The 18,491-nt window shown below is 26.6% G+C and overlaps 10 protein-coding genes across 10 annotated transcripts; 4 read left to right on the forward strand and 6 right to left on the reverse strand.

Annotated features, from left to right (window-relative positions):
* Positions 1 to 3,521: 3,521 nt before the first annotated feature.
* On the reverse strand, positions 3,522 to 4,445 carry EHI_148810 (EF-hand calcium-binding domain containing protein; the record flags this gene model as incomplete). The annotated part of the gene is made up of 1 exon (XM_001913346.1): positions 3,522 to 4,445. The coding sequence occupies one exon, from the start codon at positions 4,443 to 4,445 to the stop codon at positions 3,522 to 3,524; it is 924 nt and encodes a 307-aa protein (XP_001913381.1).
* A 185-nt stretch (positions 4,446 to 4,630) lies between these two features.
* EHI_148820 (40S ribosomal protein S24, putative) lies at positions 4,631 to 5,079 on the reverse strand (the record flags this gene model as incomplete). Its single annotated transcript, XM_652492.2, has 1 exon — positions 4,631 to 5,079. The coding sequence occupies one exon, from the start codon at positions 5,077 to 5,079 to the stop codon at positions 4,657 to 4,659; it is 423 nt and encodes a 140-aa protein (XP_657584.1). The 3' UTR covers positions 4,631 to 4,656.
* A 187-nt stretch (positions 5,080 to 5,266) lies between these two features.
* On the reverse strand, positions 5,267 to 5,875 carry EHI_148830 (uncharacterized protein; the record flags this gene model as incomplete). Its single annotated transcript, XM_652491.1, has 1 exon — positions 5,267 to 5,875. The coding sequence occupies one exon, from the start codon at positions 5,873 to 5,875 to the stop codon at positions 5,267 to 5,269; it is 609 nt and encodes a 202-aa protein (XP_657583.1).
* A 109-nt stretch (positions 5,876 to 5,984) lies between these two features.
* Positions 5,985 to 7,301, reverse strand: EHI_148840 (RhoGAP domain containing protein; the record flags this gene model as incomplete). The annotated part of the gene is made up of 1 exon (XM_652490.1): positions 5,985 to 7,301. The coding sequence occupies one exon, from the start codon at positions 7,299 to 7,301 to the stop codon at positions 5,985 to 5,987; it is 1,317 nt and encodes a 438-aa protein (XP_657582.1).
* A 344-nt stretch (positions 7,302 to 7,645) lies between these two features.
* On the forward strand, positions 7,646 to 8,649 carry EHI_148850 (60S acidic ribosomal protein P0, putative). Its single transcript, XM_644248.2, has one exon. The coding sequence runs from the start codon at positions 7,647 to 7,649 to the stop codon at positions 8,595 to 8,597; it is 951 nt and encodes a 316-aa protein (XP_649340.1). The 5' UTR covers position 7,646; the 3' UTR covers positions 8,598 to 8,649.
* A 72-nt stretch (positions 8,650 to 8,721) lies between these two features.
* Positions 8,722 to 10,083, forward strand: EHI_148860 (Rab GTPase activating protein, putative; the record flags this gene model as incomplete). The annotated part of the gene is made up of 1 exon (XM_652488.1): positions 8,722 to 10,083. The coding sequence occupies one exon, from the start codon at positions 8,722 to 8,724 to the stop codon at positions 10,081 to 10,083; it is 1,362 nt and encodes a 453-aa protein (XP_657580.1).
* Positions 10,084 to 10,286: 203 nt separating this feature from the next.
* On the forward strand, positions 10,287 to 13,655 carry EHI_148870 (uncharacterized protein; the record flags this gene model as incomplete). Its single annotated transcript, XM_652487.1, has 1 exon — positions 10,287 to 13,655. The coding sequence occupies one exon, from the start codon at positions 10,287 to 10,289 to the stop codon at positions 13,653 to 13,655; it is 3,369 nt and encodes a 1,122-aa protein (XP_657579.1).
* A 49-nt stretch (positions 13,656 to 13,704) lies between these two features.
* On the reverse strand, positions 13,705 to 15,780 carry EHI_148880 (sodium/sulfate symporter, putative; the record flags this gene model as incomplete). Its single annotated transcript, XM_652486.1, has 1 exon — positions 13,705 to 15,780. One exon carries the CDS (start codon positions 15,778 to 15,780, stop codon positions 13,705 to 13,707), a length of 2,076 nt encoding a protein of 691 aa, XP_657578.1.
* Positions 15,781 to 16,271: 491 nt separating this feature from the next.
* On the forward strand, positions 16,272 to 16,712 carry EHI_148890 (calmodulin, putative; the record flags this gene model as incomplete). Its single annotated transcript, XM_652485.1, has 1 exon — positions 16,272 to 16,712. One exon carries the CDS (start codon positions 16,272 to 16,274, stop codon positions 16,710 to 16,712), a length of 441 nt encoding a protein of 146 aa, XP_657577.1.
* An 88-nt stretch (positions 16,713 to 16,800) lies between these two features.
* Positions 16,801 to 18,292, reverse strand: EHI_148900 (protein kinase, putative; the record flags this gene model as incomplete). Its single annotated transcript, XM_652484.1, has 2 exons — positions 16,801 to 17,961; positions 18,014 to 18,292. 2 exons carry the CDS (start codon positions 18,290 to 18,292, stop codon positions 16,801 to 16,803), a joined length of 1,440 nt encoding a protein of 479 aa, XP_657576.1.
* Between the last annotated feature and the right edge of the window lie 199 nt (positions 18,293 to 18,491).

Genomic DNA, 18,491 nt, shown 5'->3' on the forward strand with positions numbered 1-18,491 from the left:
TAAACTAAATTAATAATAAAATAGAAATAATAACAAATATCAATATGAAATAATAATAATGAATTCAATTTAAATGAATAACAAATATAATGAATAACACTAAAATGAATAGAAATGAAATAAAAATAGTTGTAAGTAATTCATAACATTACAAATTCAGAATAGGTAAAGATTAATTAAATGAATAAACTAATAAAAATGATATTTGATATTAAATTATTTTAATATAACGTAATTAACCAAATATAAATAAAGAAGAATTAATTCAAGTTGGATATAAATAAATAAAATTACAATTCATAATTATAGAAAAATTGATGTGAATTAACTATTCTTTAAGAATCATTTTACATTAATTTTTACTTGGAATTTATTAAAAAAATCCGAAACAGAAATCCATGAGATGGATTATTTTGAACTGCCATAAACAAACGAAACAGGAAAATCACAATCCACTAAAATTGAATTTATTTGTTTTATTCTTTACTTTTTAAGAAACAGCAAAAGACTTTCTTTTAAGATAAATTATAAATCTCTTTAATTTTCGTTACATTCTTCTTCAAAATTAAATCAAATGTTTTTAACAAAGTCGTTTATTTTTAGCAAAATAAATAGATAGTCTTTTTTTAAACGAAATCCCCAATTTTTTTAGTTTCATTAAAGCCCTTTTCTAAAAATTTATCTAGCAACCATATTTTACCTTAATAGTTTTAGTATTTCTTTGTATATTAAATGTTCTTCAATAACTTTTATTAATTTAGTTTGAGTTATTAGGAAGAAAAAAGAACTCTCGATATAAGGTTTAACAGATTCATCTTCAAAAGTCATTTTGGAATATTAGCTATTATGTTCATAATACTAATAGGTATTTTCGAATTACCTTTTTTTAATTCTAATGTTGTTGTTTTGTTTTTGATAATATTATGCAGCTTCTTTGTTACTGGTGAAATTTTGCATGAAAACATTGCTAATGTTGGAGTTGAACAGCGCCAACGAAGAGATCAACATCCATATAATTTATATGAACGTATTTTAAGATATACATTCTTTATATTGAAATTTATTATAAAAACAATTATCAAGTGCATTGTCAAAATATGCATTAAACCACTTCTTATATATTTAATTCAAAACATTAGATGAGAACTAACTTAATTTATTGTTTTAGTTTGTAAACTCTTTATAATAATATATAAATGAATAAATATATAACTAACCACATGTTTCATTCTTTAAAAATAAGTGATGAATAATTATTTATTCAATTTTAATGTATCATACCATTTTAAACACAAATCATCATAATTGTTTTTTCACTGTAATGTTTATTGTTAAATCGTTTTATTTCATAAACGAATAAAACCATGGGAAAGCATATTCTGAAATATTTATAATAATATATTGAAACACTTAAGTACAATTTAAACACAATAACAACAACAAAACTCCTTATAAAATTCATTCTTTCTGTAGTAATACATGCTTATTATTCATTATTATAATACATACTTCGCTAAAAAAAACATATCTCAATTGTTTACAAATAAGTCATGATAAGAGTATTTGTAAAAACGCATAAACTTTTTTTGTTTTATTATTAGTTATTTATTAGTCTTCTATAGAAAATGTAATAAAAAATAAGACAATGTCTTTAACACTACAAACAAACATTTATATTGAATCATCAAACCATATTTGACCTTTTCACTATTTTATTATTTTAATGAATGTATATATTGTCAAAAATGATAAACATAAAACCCACATTAATTTAATATTAATGGTGTTGCATATAAACAAATAAATAGTTTAACTTCTTTTAAACAATGAATTATAAGTTTTGAAATATCACAAATTAACAAAAATACACAATAAAATAATAAAAAAATTAATTAAGTGTTGCTATTTATTTCCTATTGTTATTTGATCTAGTGAAACTAGTCAAATCATTGTACTTAATATTGCTTAGTCAATGACTATTAACTTATTATTTTGTTTTTAGTCTTGTTAAGAAGTATGATTTTCTATTTTTCATTCTTTTATTTACATTGAATTAAAGTCTTTTCAAATATTATTAATTTAAATATTCTTCATTTAAATAACTATATTAACTTGATTTTTATTTATTGAATACTAAAAATAACCAATCTTTTCTTTCTTATTTTATGATGAATGAATATATTCCTTACCACCATATTATTACGTTTAATTTGAATTATCATCACATTGATCATTTTCTTGATAGTATGTCATGTATTCAAAACAATTCATTCATTACTATATATATTTTTTGAATGTTGATAATACATAATACAACCATAGTTATAAATACCCATAGTCTATTACAACAAGTAATCCTCCATCCTAATAACTCATTACATTGTTTACAATATTGAATACTCCATTTTCTATTCAAATTAAATATTGTAACCGTATAATAAATACGGCATTCAACTATTTTTATAATTATTTAAATAGTTCTGTGTGGAATTTCTAATTTGTTAACTTCAAGTCAAGAAAAAGAAAATCAAAAATAGAATAACTTTTGAAATTAGAATCATACTATTAAAAATAAAAAAATGTTATTTAAAACATTAATAAAGATATAGAATAATAAAGAAAATAGAAATAAAATAGAAACACTCTTCGTTCTAATATAATTTATTTCTCTTATCCAACATTAACATTTGAGTGTTGAAATATGAAAAATCAATCCTGTCACAACAAAAAATAATTATTCATCTGCAATGTACTATTAAGAAACTAATTTTCTGATGTTATTATTTGACTGTTTTTTCTTTTATGTTATATTCCATATTATACGACATTAACAACCAAGCTTTAAGTGACTTGGGATTGAACTAATATTAGTAAAAAAACTTAAGTATATAAATTGTATGTATAATTCTTCATCTATTTGCAACAATCAATAATGTATCAACACATAATTATTTTTGTTAGATTATTTCCATTATAGAAATAACATTTTCAAATGAATAAAAATATGATTAAATAACCTTCAAAGATTATTTTAGTAACTTCATTTATACGTAATAGTTAGGACTTCATGTATAATTATTTTTTAATTGAACTAAAAAGAGTATTAGTAATGATTCAGTTTAAAAGAAATTGAGTGTCTAAAAGAATTATTATAAATAAATATTTTCTAATACAATAAACAGACAACAAAACAGAAATTGAAATTGGTTTTAAACAAGTTTTGTCTTATTCTAAAAATGTTTAAGTAATAAGGAATACCGATTTTCATATAAATAATAAATGTTTATATTCAAAAGAGTATCAATTATAAGAAAGAATATAACATTTTATAATGTCTTATAAAAAAAATTTTATTTAAACATTATGATTTAAAAAGTATAAAACCACAACCTTAAAATATCAGAATTGGAGAATTTTCTTTATTTGATGGTTTATTACTAAATACCTCTCTTCTAATTTTGGACAATACCTTGTTGTTTAAAAATTAATGACGTAAAATAAATTAAACAAAAACATAAGAATTACTTCTTTAAATAAATTTCGAGGAATTTATTTAAAGTCAAAGGCTCTTCTCCTATTTTTTCAAACCATTTTGCAATTTTCTTTTCATTAAGTCCCATAGACTTTAATAATTTTGTTGTTTCATCTCTTTCCAATAGTCCACTCTTATCAGAGTCAAGTATTTTAAAAATAGCTTCATAAAATCTTGTTTTAGTTAAGCATCTAATGGTAACATCATTTCCAGCAACAGCACAAGCAAATGTTGCAAATTGATTTTTATCAATTTCACCTTTTCCAGTTTCATCCAACAATTTGATAATTATTTCAGGTGCTTTTCGTTCATCAACACCATCTGGATACATTTGCTTAAATAACGTTTTAAGTTCTTTAACAGAAATCATACCAGAATGATCTTTATCACCTTTTTCAAATAAAGCAGAAAATACTTGTTGATTGTATTGTTGAAAATCACTTGGTGGAATAACAATTCCAAGGAATTCCATTTCGTTAATTTCTCTCCCTCCTAATAACCCACAATATTCTTTAATTTTCTTAACTGCGGATTTAATTTCCTCATTAACTGAGGAGTCATTAGGTAATTTATCTAATGCCTTAGTAATTTCTTCTGCACTTAAAGAAGCATTTCCATCTGAATCAATAGCCCTAAATAAAGCCATCATTGTTGTAAGATTCTTGCTTTGACCTTTTTGACTTTCAAAGATTTCTAAACATTTCATTAAATGAAGAAACTCTGTAATATCCAATGCCTTATTTTCATCAACATCACACAAATCAAATAAGTAATTCTCAAATCCAATTTTATATTGAGGATCTTCACTTTGTAAAAATTGAATTAATAAAGGAAATAAGTCTTCTTTTCTTACTAATTTGTCTTTATCCTTATCACAAAATCCATGAACAAAGTGTGCAGCAAATTCACACATCAACAATTATATTTTCTTTTTAAGTTCTCTGTCTTTTAATTTCATTTTTTAAGTTTTCATTAATGATAAAAAAGAAACTATCTTCATATTATATCTCAATGAGGAATCTCTTAAACAAAAAAATTTATTAGATTCTCTTTTTAAAAGAAAAAATAATATTTTGTTTTATATATCAAAAATTTATTGAGCACATCAATTCAATTACTATCTCTTACTTCTTCTTTCTAGATGCTTTCTTCATTTCTTTCTTCTTATAGTCTTTGAATGAATGGCACATTCTCCATTTCTTCTTATGTTCCTTTCTAGCTTTTCTTGGTGCTTTGGTCTTCTTATCCAAAGCAGCTCTAATTAATTGATGTTTTGGAACAAACTTCTTTAAAGCAGAAAGTGTATCATAAATCAATGCAAATCCTGAAGTTTTTCCTCCTCCGTACTTAGTGACGAACCCATTAAGAACGATAGTTTGAACATCTTTTACCTTGTACATTTTAGCAAGCTTTTCTTTAATTTCGGTAAATTTTGGTTGAACAATTCCTGGATGATAAATATCAACAACTACTTGCTTTCTGCAAAGTAATGGATTAACTATCAGATTTCTTGTTCTGATAGTGACTTCACTCTTTTGGGTAGCCATCACACTAAGAAATCTTAATTCTCCTTTATACCCTAACTTATTTTTTTCTTTATTTTTTAATGTTTTATTATTCTTTTTAATTTATTTCTTATTAACCATTTCCCTAGTTTTTTTTTTCTTTATTTTTTAATATATCATTTTTTTTAATATAAATAACAAAAAAAGATACAATTAAATAGTTTTGTTCTTATTGTTGTTTTTTTGATTCTACTTTTTCAAGAATTATTTTTGTTGTTTTGTTGTAGTTATCAATTGATTTTATTATTTCAGTTTTCATATTATTAATACTAATGTGTTTCTTTTCACATTCACCAAAAAGACTGTTAATGTCTTTAATTAACTGAGTCATTTCTTCATCTTGTTTTCTTTTTATTTCAATTAATTCATCAACTCCATAAATTCTTCTTACGTAAGGTAGTTCCACAACAACACTGTCACAATCAAAAGAGAATTTTAGTTCACGTACTAAATTCTCATAATTCCGATTAACTGAATTAATCAATTTTCTTTCTTGAATAGTAATATCGTCTATCATTTCATGTATAGTATTAACAGTATTATGAGTAAGATTTCTCAAGACTTGCCTGGCAAGAAAAATGTCATTATCTTCTGTTGTTCCTTGGTCATAACTATCATCTATTACTTCTCCATTTTGAAAAGTAATTGTCCTTACAGAATGGTGTTCATCATCAAAAGGTTCAGCTGGTGGATGAGGTTGTTTTTCAGGTGTTGTTGGTTTAGACTTTCCTTTACAACAACTTTTTTTTTTATTTTGTTTTGTTCCTCTTCGGTGCATTAATCACTTCTTCACACCAAAATTCTTTCGTTTTGAAGTTTAATTTTTGGCTTTTTATTTTTTTTTTATTTAGATACTTTGAATTTAAAGAAAATTACGGAATTAAATATTATTTAATATTTTTATCAACAGACTCAGAACTGGCTGCCCATTCTGACTGTGACCGAGTAAGTGTTCTTTCATGACATGACTTTCTGCAAGAAGATAGCCTTAATGATTTTCTATCACTAAAATCAGGAAATAGTTCATAATAATTGTCTATTAGTGCAACAAAAAATGTCTTTAATTCATTAAGTCTACAAGAGAACACAACTGGACTTTCTTGTGGTATTTCAAATAAGCAAGGAATCCATATAGTAGCCAAGTTTTGAGCATTCATTTTATTAGTATCTGAATAAGTATTAATTTTATATAACAATCCAAATAATTGTTTTATAATCATAATATTATTCTTTGGTAATCCTTTAATAAAACTTTTTAATGTCCCAATATTATAAGCTTTTATTTTGTTTATTGAAAGGGCTTTATTAGTATTAATTCGATTAAATACTTTTTCAGGAAGATTTCTAAAGAATCTTTTTAATACAGCAGCCATTAAAATGTAATCTAATCCTTCGAAGTCGATTACACCTAGTCTATCATAAACATCTCTAATATCTTTTTCACTAGGAGATAGTCTAAATATACCTTCAGTAGTATATCCATTTGCTTTAATATTTTCAATAATATTTTCAATACCAGAAGGGATTGAACCTTCACGTTCTTCCATTGTTAAAATTTCGTCTAAGGTTTTACCTTGATAACCACCTTGACACCTCTTGTATTTCATGAAATATTTTGTTTTTTCTATTCTTGCTTTTGTCATAGTTTTTGTAAAATTTTCATCTCCACTAGCACTAATAGACCCATCTTGAAATGCTCGATAGATCGCTTCCATTGTTCCTCCTAATTTTAATTTGAATTCCCAACTACCTAATGTTAATGTTAATTGAATTTTTGTTGCATCAGTAAATTCTTGATTTGGTTGACTCCACCAAGACCAAATATTCCATTTACTTTGAGAGTTATGAGTTTGTAATGAATTAAATAATGGATTAATATATATTTGTTGAGTATCAATAATTGATTGGTTAATGCTTTGGGTAGCTGATTGAATGTCATAAAATATTTCTGATAATTGTTGTTGTGTTTGTGCAAAAATTAATAACGGTTCTAACATTTTTGACTTTAATTGATTCATATTCGTCATTTCTCTCATATTTCCCATTTCTTGTAATTTACTTGAAAAACTAGCCATTTCAGTATGAAGTTGTTGAAATAATGTAACAATAGTACTAGTGTATTCTTGTAAACTATTCATACAGTCTCTTAGAAATGTGGTGTCTTCAAGATAATTTTTAATTTCATTTGCTGATAATCCTTTCATTGGTTTAATTCTAACTTAATTTTTAAGTTTTTTATCACTTTTTTGTAAATATAGTTTGTTGTTTTTGAACAATTTATAACCAAACTCATTTCATAAAACAAAACATTCTTATGTTCAAACAACCTTAACTTTTCAATAATATGTTGTGCTAAGAGAGACATGAAAATAATTCATTTCTCTAAGAAGAGAAATTATAAAAAATATAATTTTATTATTATAAATATAGTTTTGGAATAGCTTTGAAGTATAAGAAACTATATTTATTAATAAAAAAAACAAGAAAAAAAAATAAAAAAGAAGTCAAATAAAACAACCCTATAATCTAAGAAATTGAGATAGCTAAGGATGGCCTTACACAAAGCTGGTTTAAGTAAAGAACAAAAGAAAGCTAAGAAAGAAGCATATCTTGTCAAGATGAAAAAACTCTTGGAAGAATACAAACAAGTTGTAGTTGTCAAATGTGATAATGTAGGATCATCTCAATTCCAAACTATCAGAAAAGAATTAAGAGGAACATGCGAATTTGTTATGGGAAAGAATACTCTTATTAGAAAAGCCATCAAGAATCAAGCAGAAACTCAACCAGAACTCGAAGAACTTCTTCCACACATTAAAGGTAATGTTGGATTCATCTTTACTAAAGGTGATCTTTATCAATTAAAAGCTAAACTTACTGAACTTAAAGCACCATCACCAGCTAAAGCTGGAGTTATTGCACCAAATGATGTCATTGTACCAGCTGGTGATACAGGACTTGATCCAACACAAACCAACTTTGTCCAAGCATTGAACATTGCCTCAAAGATTACTAAAGGTCAAATTGAAATTACTTCAGAAACTCTTTTAATTAAAGAAGGAGAAAAAGTTGGTGTATCACAAGCAGTTCTTCTTCAAAAATTAAAGATTAATCCATTCAAATATGGAGCTGTTATTGATGTAGTTTATGATAACGGTATTGTTTATGATGCTAAAGCTCTTGATTTAACTGAATCAGATATTGTCAAGAAATTCCAAGAAGGTGTTCAAGCTGCTACTGCTATCTCTCTTGCTGCCAATCTCCCAACCGAAGCAGCCTGCCCACATCTTATGCTCAATGCATTCCAAGCTCTCCTTGGATTCTCAAAAGAGAGTGGTGTTGTATTCCCATTGGCTGAAAAGATCTTCAATAACATGACTGCCGTTGCTGCTACTGCTGTTGCTACTGAAAGTAAAACTGAAGAAAAGAAAGAAGAAGCCCCAGCTGCTAAAGAAGAAGAGGAAGAAGAAGATTTTGGAGGATTTGGTGATTTGTTCTAAGCGATCTCTCATACAAAAACACTTTTAAGAGACCATATTTTTCTTTTTGTTATTTTTCTGTTAATTTTTTAAAAAAGGAAATAATTTTTTTAAAGAACTATGAAACATTAAGTCTTTCTTTTCTATGGAACAATTAGGTAATCCTATTGGACTTAATATTTCTCTTAGTATTTTTAAAGATACTTATTTGTGTGACAAAGAATTAAATTCACTTAAAAAAACTGCTATTTTTAATGGACTAAGTGGGTTATATCTTAGAACTATTGCATGGAGAGTATGGCTTGGGGTATTACCAACTCCAATAAGTATTAATTGGGTAGAAGTTATTAAACAAAATAGAGAAAAGTATAATTTATTAATAAAAAAATATTTTGATGGGGATAAACAACGAGATAATAATACAGAAAGTGATGAAGATATTAAAGACTTAAATTGTAGAATTAATAAAGATATTGATAGATTATTTAATATGTATGACTACTTTATGGATGAAAATTTTCGTAATAAAATAAGAAGAATGCTTTATATTTATGCTAGAGAACATGAAAATATGAATTATCAACAAGGATTTCATGAACTAATAGCAATTTTATATCATTCAATTGATTTTGACTTATCAGAACAAGTTCATATTCAATGGAAAAATGAATCAAGTTTTCCAAAAGAGTATATTCCAGTTGTACAATGTTTAATTGATAGGTATTATATTGAAAATGACTGTTATATTCTATTTGAATGTCTTATGAAACAATTAGGATTTGTATATGAAATTAAAAGAGAACAAGACAGAAATGAAACAAGTGTAATTCAACAAAAAAGTGATGAACTTTTTGAGAGAATAAATAATATAGATAAAATTTATTACGACGTATTAATCTCTCATGATATTATTCCATCTGTTTTTGGGATAAGATGGATAAAGATGTTATTTGCACGTGAATTTCATATTGAAGATGTCGTTGAAATATGGGATGCAATTTTTGCTTATGGAGAAAATTTAAAATTAGTGGATGGTGTATTTATTTCAATGATGTTGTATGTAAGAAATGACATAGTAGAACGAGATGACCCAACATACACTCTTCGTAGATTAATGAAATTTCCTCCAGTTTTTGCTCTTCGACCATTAATTGATATGGCTGTAAGTATCTGTGATAGAACAAGTAAAATATCTTCAATTCAACAACAAAATCTTGTTAATTTTAATCCAGTAAAAGCAAAAAGAGAAAAAAGAAAAGCTGCTAAGTTTAGTGCAGAAAAACAGCATTTATCAATATCAAAAAAAGAAGATATTACCCCTTCAAATCAACAATCCTCTATTCCTGTTGTTGGTCATAAAAAAATTGATAAAGGTATGAGCAGAAACAAACAAAAGCTCATTGAAATTTATAATAATTTAATTGACCTTGCAGGGACAACAAATAATGACCATATTCGTCTTAAGGAGATTGAAAAGATGGTAAATGATGTAATGAATGATTTGTGAGGTATGTCAGTTATTAATAACATTAAACAAAACGATAAATAACTTTGAAGATTTTTATAAATCATATTATCGTTCTTTTCGTCTCAAAATATAAAAAAAGAAAAGTATTTCCTTCAATTTAATTTGTTTATTATTTTTGTTGATTTTTTCTTTCATATATTACTTTTTCAAGAAAAACTAGAAAAGATGACTGTTAATTTTAAATGTCAGTAGTTAGTTTAAACGTTCGTTTTATAAATAAAGGCTATGCTGTTGGAGAGAGGTTACAGGGTTTTCTCCTTATTAATGTAACAAAGAGGGTAATTGTTAACCAATTACATTTTAACTTAATTGGCGAAACTATTTTGTCAAATAATGCTTCAGACAAAAAAGCAATCAAAACAGTAACCAAATTTTTTACTTCACGTAATTATCCTCCATTGGCAGAACAGTCTAACGTTTCTTGTGAACCATTTTATCACGAATATTTTCCAGGTACCCATGCAGTACCATTTTCAATTATCATTCCTATTGTCCCACATCCTTCTTTACACCTTAAGGGGGAAGTTGGAGTAAGGTATCGATTACAAGCAACATTACAAATTGTTCCATTGAAAATAAAAGAAGATTCGGAGAAGACAATGGCATTATCAACATTTACATCATCAAATGAAGTACCAATTATTTATTGTGTTAAAGATGTTTTTGATGTAAAGAAGCCAGAAGAAGTATATAATAGAGACCAAGTATTAGTAAGAATGAGATGTACAACTGGAATTAAACCTAATGAACCTATTAAAGTATTTGTTACAATTAGTAATAATACAGGGAAACCATTAAAACCAATTATGTTATGGTATTCAGAACATATTTATAGAGAAACGTATATTACTTCAAATGGTGGTATTCAAGAATTAGATGAAATACCTAAATTATTACAGAAAGAATTTATTTTAGAATCAACTAATTTATTTCCAACAATAAAAGAAGATGACTTTATTGTGGAGTCTTATGTTGAAATAAGAATTCAATTAAAGAAAAAACCAACTATTATAGTTAAATTTCCTGTTACTGTAGGATGGGGTAAAAGTACAGTTGAAGGAAATCGTGCACGTGCTGCATTAGATGGTATTGATTTTGCAAAAGAAAAAATAGCATTTTATGGAACACATATGAGACCTACACCAAAGTGTGAAAATATTATTCAAAAAGTAGATGTAGAGGGTGTTCCAGTTTATATAAATCATCTTTGGAGAAAGTGTTATGGAGATGAATCATGTAAGAATTATTTAAATATTAGATATCCGTTACCTGAATGTAAAAGACTACCAAAAGGATGGGGAATTGGAATGGATAGAGGAGAAATGTATTTTATTAATTGGAATAAAAAATATACTACATGGATAGATCCTAGAAGTTTTGAAGAACGACAAATAAAAGTACAAAACATACAAATAACTCTTATCAGGGGTATTAATTTTCCAACATTAAAAGGAAAACAAACACAATTTTGGTGTGTTGTTACTGATAAAGATAATAATCAAATTAAAAGTGGTAAATCTACTAAATCAATTGACCCTGTTTGGGATGGAGATGAAAATACTTTCTTAGTTCAATTAGAAGAAAATAGAGAAAACATTGTGATTGGTTTCTTCAGTTCTAAAAAATTTGTAGGAGCAGTTGATTTACCATTGTGGAGAGTTGTTGAAAATGGAATTGAAGAATGGTTCCAATTAAAAAATTTTGGAGATTTTAGTATCCCTCAAACCGGTGAAGTACTTTTAAGAATTCAATGGGAAGGGGATGTACTTCCTGTACAACCAGAACGGGTGTTAATGAGATTTGACCCATATTATTGTAATACTGAAGTAACAAAAGAACAAGAAAAATTTATTAATAAAATTAAAGTAAAAGAGCAGATGGATAATGTAACATTTAAAACAAGTGGTGATTTTATTACAGGAAAGAAAGACATTTATTTGGAAAGTGGAATTTCAGAAAATAATATTATTATGGGTGTTGCTCCAAATTATGACGTTGACTTAGTTGGAAGTAAAAAAGAAGAAGAGGTATTTGATATTCCTGAAGATGAAGAACTTGTAGCTGAAGAATTACCTACAAATGTAAATACCAAAAAGTTAGAAGATATGAAAAAAGGAGAAGTTAGCTCAAGTAGTGCAATTGAAAGTGAAACTGAAGAATGTAAAAATGAATTAATGTCAAATACTAACCCTAAAAGTTCATCTGAAACAGAAAAAGTAATTGAAGTTGCAAGAGAAGAGTCAAAAAAGAGTATAGAAACTAATAACGAAGAATTACAAAGTACAGAAATAAAACAAAACGAAAAAGAAGAAACTACAATAACGCATCAAGGAGATATCGAAGTTCATAAAACACATGAAGTTGTTAATGACGAATCCCAAAAGGAATGTGAGGAAAATCTAATTAAAAGTGAAGAAGAAACAATAAATAATAAATTATTAGGAACGAAGAGTGAAATAGATAAACAAACCCAAGAAAATGGATTAGATAATAAAACAGAAAAAACTCTTCCTGATATTGATGATACTAAAGAATTGTTTGATCAAGTAAGTCATCAAGAATTAAATAATAAAGAGGATAAACAAGTTTTGGAATTAAAAGAAGAAATTGTAAAAAATCCTCAAGAAAAAGAAGAATTAGTTCAATCATCAAACAAAGAAAATAGTTTACAAGATACTACTCTCCCAAGTAAAAATGTTATTATGACTAAAGAAGAAACAGAAACAGACCAAATTCAAAACGATAACATTGGTCAAGAAGACGAGGATGAAGAATTAGTTGAACTAAAAAAAATTGCTCAAAAAGCAAAAGAATATGAACAAAAAAGAAAAGAAGAAAAAGAAAGAAAGAAACAACAACAAAGACCACAACAACTACAAAAAGAAAAGTCTATTAAGGATATTATTCAATTAAATGAAATGATTACACAACGTGAAAAAGAAGAAGACGACAAAAAAGAAATGATTAGAAAACAAGAGGAAGAAAGAATTAAGCAAGCCCAAAAAGAAGAAGAAGAAAAAGAACATCAAATCATTGAAGAGGAAATGAAGAGACAAGAAGAAAAAATAATAAAACAAAAGAAAGAAGAAGAGGAACGTAAAAAGAAATTAGAAGCTGAAATAGAAATAGAAAAACAAAGCAAGCAAGATCAAGAAAAGAGTAGAACAGAAGAAGAAAAGAATGAAGAATTAAAAATAATCCAAAAAGAAAATGAAGAAGAAGAGCATAATAAAAGAATAAAACAAGACGCAGAAGAAAATGAAAGAAAACAAAAGAAAGAAGAAGAGGAAAAAATTCAAAAAAAGAAGGAAGAAGAGGAAGAGAAAGAGAAACAACGTTTGAATGAAGAAAAGAAAAAGAAAGCATTAGAGCATCAACAGAAGAAAGAAGAACGAAGAAAAAGGAAAGAAGAAAAGGAACAAGCACAAAAAATAAAAGAGGAAGAAGAAAGAAAGAAAAAACAAGAGATGGAATCAAAAGCAGCGTCATTTGGTGTTGTTGACCAAATGAATTTCACCAATTCAGAGAAAGAATTATTAGGATTAATTTAATTATAATATCATTTATCAAATTCAATTAAATGTAAGAGGATGTGTTAATTTATAACACTTCAAAAAATAAATAAGGAAGTAAAGCACCACAAATAAATACCCATAGAAATATTGGAAGTCCAAAAAGAAATACTTCTTTTAATGTATAATGTGCTTTTTGATTGATAATCATATGAGTTGGATATCCAATTGTTAATAAAAATGAAGATGAGGATGCTATCATCATTGTGTACATTGCTGATTTAATTCCAATTAATGAGCCATGTTCTGCACTATCGGAATCTCCATAATAAAGATGCCATACCATTGGAAACATAATATCAACAATAACTGTATTAGCAAATGGTTGAGCAAGTAAAATAGTAGGTAAAAAAATCCCCATTAAAATACCGTATTTTCCTAATGAAATAAACCATTGAGAACAAGATAATGTCAACAATGTACCAATATGTGTTGTTTGTATTGCTGAAGTGATTCCATATGATGCTGCAATAACACAAATTACTTGAACGTCAATAGATTGATAGATTTCTGAGACAGTCATACATTGAGTGATGATAAGAACCAAAGCTGAAGCAAAACCAGAAACAAATAATGGACAAACTTTTGTTGATTCTAAAATACATGGAATAAGAAGACAAAATATTGGAACAATAGTTTTAATAATATTTGTTGGTTGTGGTAAATCAACATCGATTTGTGTAACTAAATGAAAATCATTTCCTTTTAATTCTTGTTTTTGTGGAGAAAGAACAATGTATGTTCTTTCAGAAGAAAGAATATTGATTTGGTTCAACTGTTCTTTCCATTTATTCTCATCTATTGAAATTCCTAAAAATCCAATACCACGTTCATTAATCATTTTAATGTCTTGTCCAATTATTGTGTCTTGAGGACTTAAGGCAATTTCATATACAGTAGCTCCAACTAACTCATGAATTGTTGGATCAGAAGGAACAACTCCATTATATGTCAACACATCTTTTAATATTGAAGATGGAGCAATATAACAGAGTATATCATTCTTTTTTATAATTGTATCGTCTTTAACATCAATATAATTTTCTCCACGTTTAATATAACATAATTTACCATTAGGAGGTTTATTTAATACAGTTTCTCCTAAATGCAATCCAATAAATCTAGATTTTTCTTCTATACGGAAAGTGAATATATATGATTTGTTTGTTTTATGAAATGATTCTTCTTTATGACGACTAAGAATCCCATTTGCAAAGATAATATAAATAAGTGCTGGAATAGAAATGATTGATGAAATAATAGCAATTTCAAAATATGGCATTGTAATATTTAAATGAATACCTTTTTTATTAAGTTCTAATACTTTTGTAATTAACAACGTTCTTGCCCGATGGAATGATGAATTACCAAGTATTGAATTCATTCCACCAAGAATAGCACTAAATGAGATTGGTAACAAAACTTTACTAGGAGGAATTCCAGATGTTTTTGTCCACGTATGAACTATAGACATTGATAATAAAACAACTGGTATATTGTCGATTACAACAGATAACAAAAAAGTAATAAGAACCATAAATAATAATGATGGCCAAACATGTTTTTCATATGTTTCTGGAAATATATTTCTAGTTAAAAATTCTAAACTTCTATTTTTAATTATTGCTGTTGAAAGAATATAAGAAACAATAATTGTTATAACTGATCGATCACTAAATCCTTGAAAACCTTGTGCAGGAGTTATTACTCTACAAGCAATTAAAAGACCAACTATTGCCATCATAACAACTCCAGGATGATATAAATTAGATAAAATTAATGTAATCATTACTCCAACAAATATCAAACAAAGAATTGTTTTGTAAGTAACATCTCCAATTTCAGCCATTTTCCAATCAGTAAAATAAACAACTAATGAAAATGCAATAAAGCACAAAACAAATAATACACAATACCATTTTTCTAGTAAAATCCATCCTATAAATTTAAAGAACTTTAAGAAAGTAACTTTTCTTTCAGCTTCTTCTTTTCGAAAAATTTCAATATCATTATCTGAAATAAACTGATCAATTGGTTCATTAACTTCAATCTCGTTGTCATCTTGTGTTAATTTTTCTTCTTCGGTTAGTAATGGTTCATCCATTTTTGTTTTACTTTTATTATGTAATCTTCTTTTACAGTTTCTTTACTTCATTTTTTAGATTTTCTCTTTTATTATCTTATAACAACATTAATCCCATTTTCAGGGTTTTTTCCTATTGTATTTTTTATTTATGTATTGTAATTAGTTTTTTATATTTTTAAAAATCCTATCATATTAAACAAAAGTTTTAGTAAAGCACTATTCTCAAAGGGATACAACAACAGACTCTTCTTTTTAGTGAATTAAATAAAAATAAATTCAACAACTCTTATTTTATTGTTTTAAGTGAAAAAGCGTAATCTAAAAAAGAAACGGTTATTTTAAGATTAATTAGACAGAATTGATTTATTATAACCAAATTCATTAATAATATAGCAATAATCAATACCAAAATCAGAAGAATAGTTTATTCGAAGAAAGATTTAAAAAAGTCTAAAAACAGACACAAATTCATCTTAAAAAGGTGAACTTGAAAAGAGAGTTAAAAACAAATGACAACAAGTGAATTAATTGATGATTATTTCGCAATCTTGGATATTGATCATGACAAGAAGATTTCTCGGGATCAAGTCATCGAATTATTGAGGGCTCTTGGAAAAGCACCAACTCAACAACAAGAAGAAGCTATTATGAGAGAAGTAAAAGAAGATCTTGTTGGAGTTGAAAAAATTAGACAATTATATAAGAAATGTGAAATGAAAGTACCCAAAGATTTGTATGATGATATGTTTGGTGTATTTACTGCTTTAGATAAAGAAGAAAATGGTCAAATTCATGAAGCTGAATTAAGACAAATTCTTTCAGTTTTAGGAAGACCACTTTCAAATTCTGAAGTTGAAGCTATTATGAGATCTGCCACAGTAAGTAGAGAAGGTTATGTTGATTATAAGGAATTTGCTGATATGCTTGTTAAAGAATATCCACCAGAATAAATAACCTTTTTAATTTCATCGTTTTATTTTAGTTTAATTTTAAATAAAACTGACCAAATTTAAATTATGAAAATGAAAAGTTCATTAGTTAGTTTTGTTGTTCAAGAGCAATTTGTTCAACTCGTGAAACAAAATCTGCAAATTCTATTTTTGTGCATGCTTTTTGGAAGAACGGATTTTTAACTGATGATTCCGTTGAAGGACGTTGGTCAGGATTAACTGATAAACAACCATTAACATAATCTAATAATTCTTTTGACCAACTACCAGTTGTAATAGGAGGAACACCTTTAGTACTAATTTGAAATAAAGCTCTTAAAGGAGGATCATCCATATAAGGAGGATATCCTTCCATCATTTCTCTACACATAATTCCTAAAGACCAAACATCAATTAAACAGTTATAGTCTTTTCCTTTAATAACTTCAGGAGCCATCCAATAAGGTGTTCCAACGATTGTATTTCTTTTTGATTTATTTTTAGTTAATTGAACTGACACACCGAAGTCTGCTAATTTAACTTCTCCATTATGATTAATTAGAATATTATCTGATTTTATGTCACGATGAATTCTATGAAAACTATGAACATATCTTAATGCTTCATTAGTTTCTCGTGCAACATAAGCAATTTGTGGTTCATTCATAGCAACAGATGGAAAGAATTCTAATATTGCAGTTAAATTATTACGATCCATAAATTCCATAGAAATATATAAATAATTGTCTAATTCAAAACATCCAAAGAACCCAACAATATTTGGATGTTTTAATGTTTGCATTATTTTTATTTCTTGTAAATTAATTGAATCATCTTCTATTTTAATTTTCTTCACTGCTCGTTCTTCTTTGGTCTTTTTATCTACACATTGAAATACTACTCCACTTACTCCTTCTCCTATTTGTTGCCAATTATCAAATAATTCTGTTGGATTTCCTGGCTGTACAATATCTTTTAAGGTAATTGTTGTTTCATTTTCTGGCATTGGTGGTGGTCCAAGAGGTTGATCCTCAAGTTTTTTCGTAAATTGAATGACTTGCATTGCTTCTTTTTCATTTGACTTAATTTCTTCTTTTGTAATTCCTAATGCAATAAACATATTTTCCCATTCTGGTGGTATTCCACAAAATCCTCCTTCATTATAAGTAACATGTGTAACATGGTCCATTGTTTCTGGTTCTCCAATATATTTGTTTAATACAACAGAAATGGCTGCCATCCATAACCCACATTCATCCTCAGTCCCACACTATTTGTAATTACTTTTTATTTTTCTTTCTTTTATTCAATAAACAACAAACTTGAATGAAATATGTTTTATTTTGTAATGGTGATACTAATTGAAAACATGGTTGTTTCTTCATTTCAGGACTTCGTGTAATTGTCCCAAATGCTAAAGGAATATATCCCTTTAAATGAAGTTTTTGTTCATCAAAATAATATAATATATCATTTGTTAATACAAACCATCTTTGAAGCCAATTTCGAACTATGTGCCCTCTTTTTACCATAAACCCTTCTTTGATAATTTTATTAGTTGGGATAGAGACATAAGAAAATGTAGCTAAATCAATCGACATATCAATTCTCTTATTATTTTAAAGTTCTTATTACTTTTTTATTCTTTTTTTATTTCTTTTTTTCTAAAAAAAATATTATTTTTTTCTTTTTTAAGATTTTAAATTCATACTATTATTATACACGATTATTTTGAATGTTTCTTATACATAGCATATTTTTATCCATAAAAAAATATAACAAAAAGATATTTTGTATCAT

The sequence above is a fragment of the Entamoeba histolytica genome, genomic scaffold (genome assembly GCF_000208925.1).
Source record: "Entamoeba histolytica HM-1:IMSS scf_1104750518539 genomic scaffold, whole genome shotgun sequence".
Lineage (NCBI taxonomy): Eukaryota > Evosea > Mastigamoebida > Endamoebidae > Entamoeba > Entamoeba histolytica.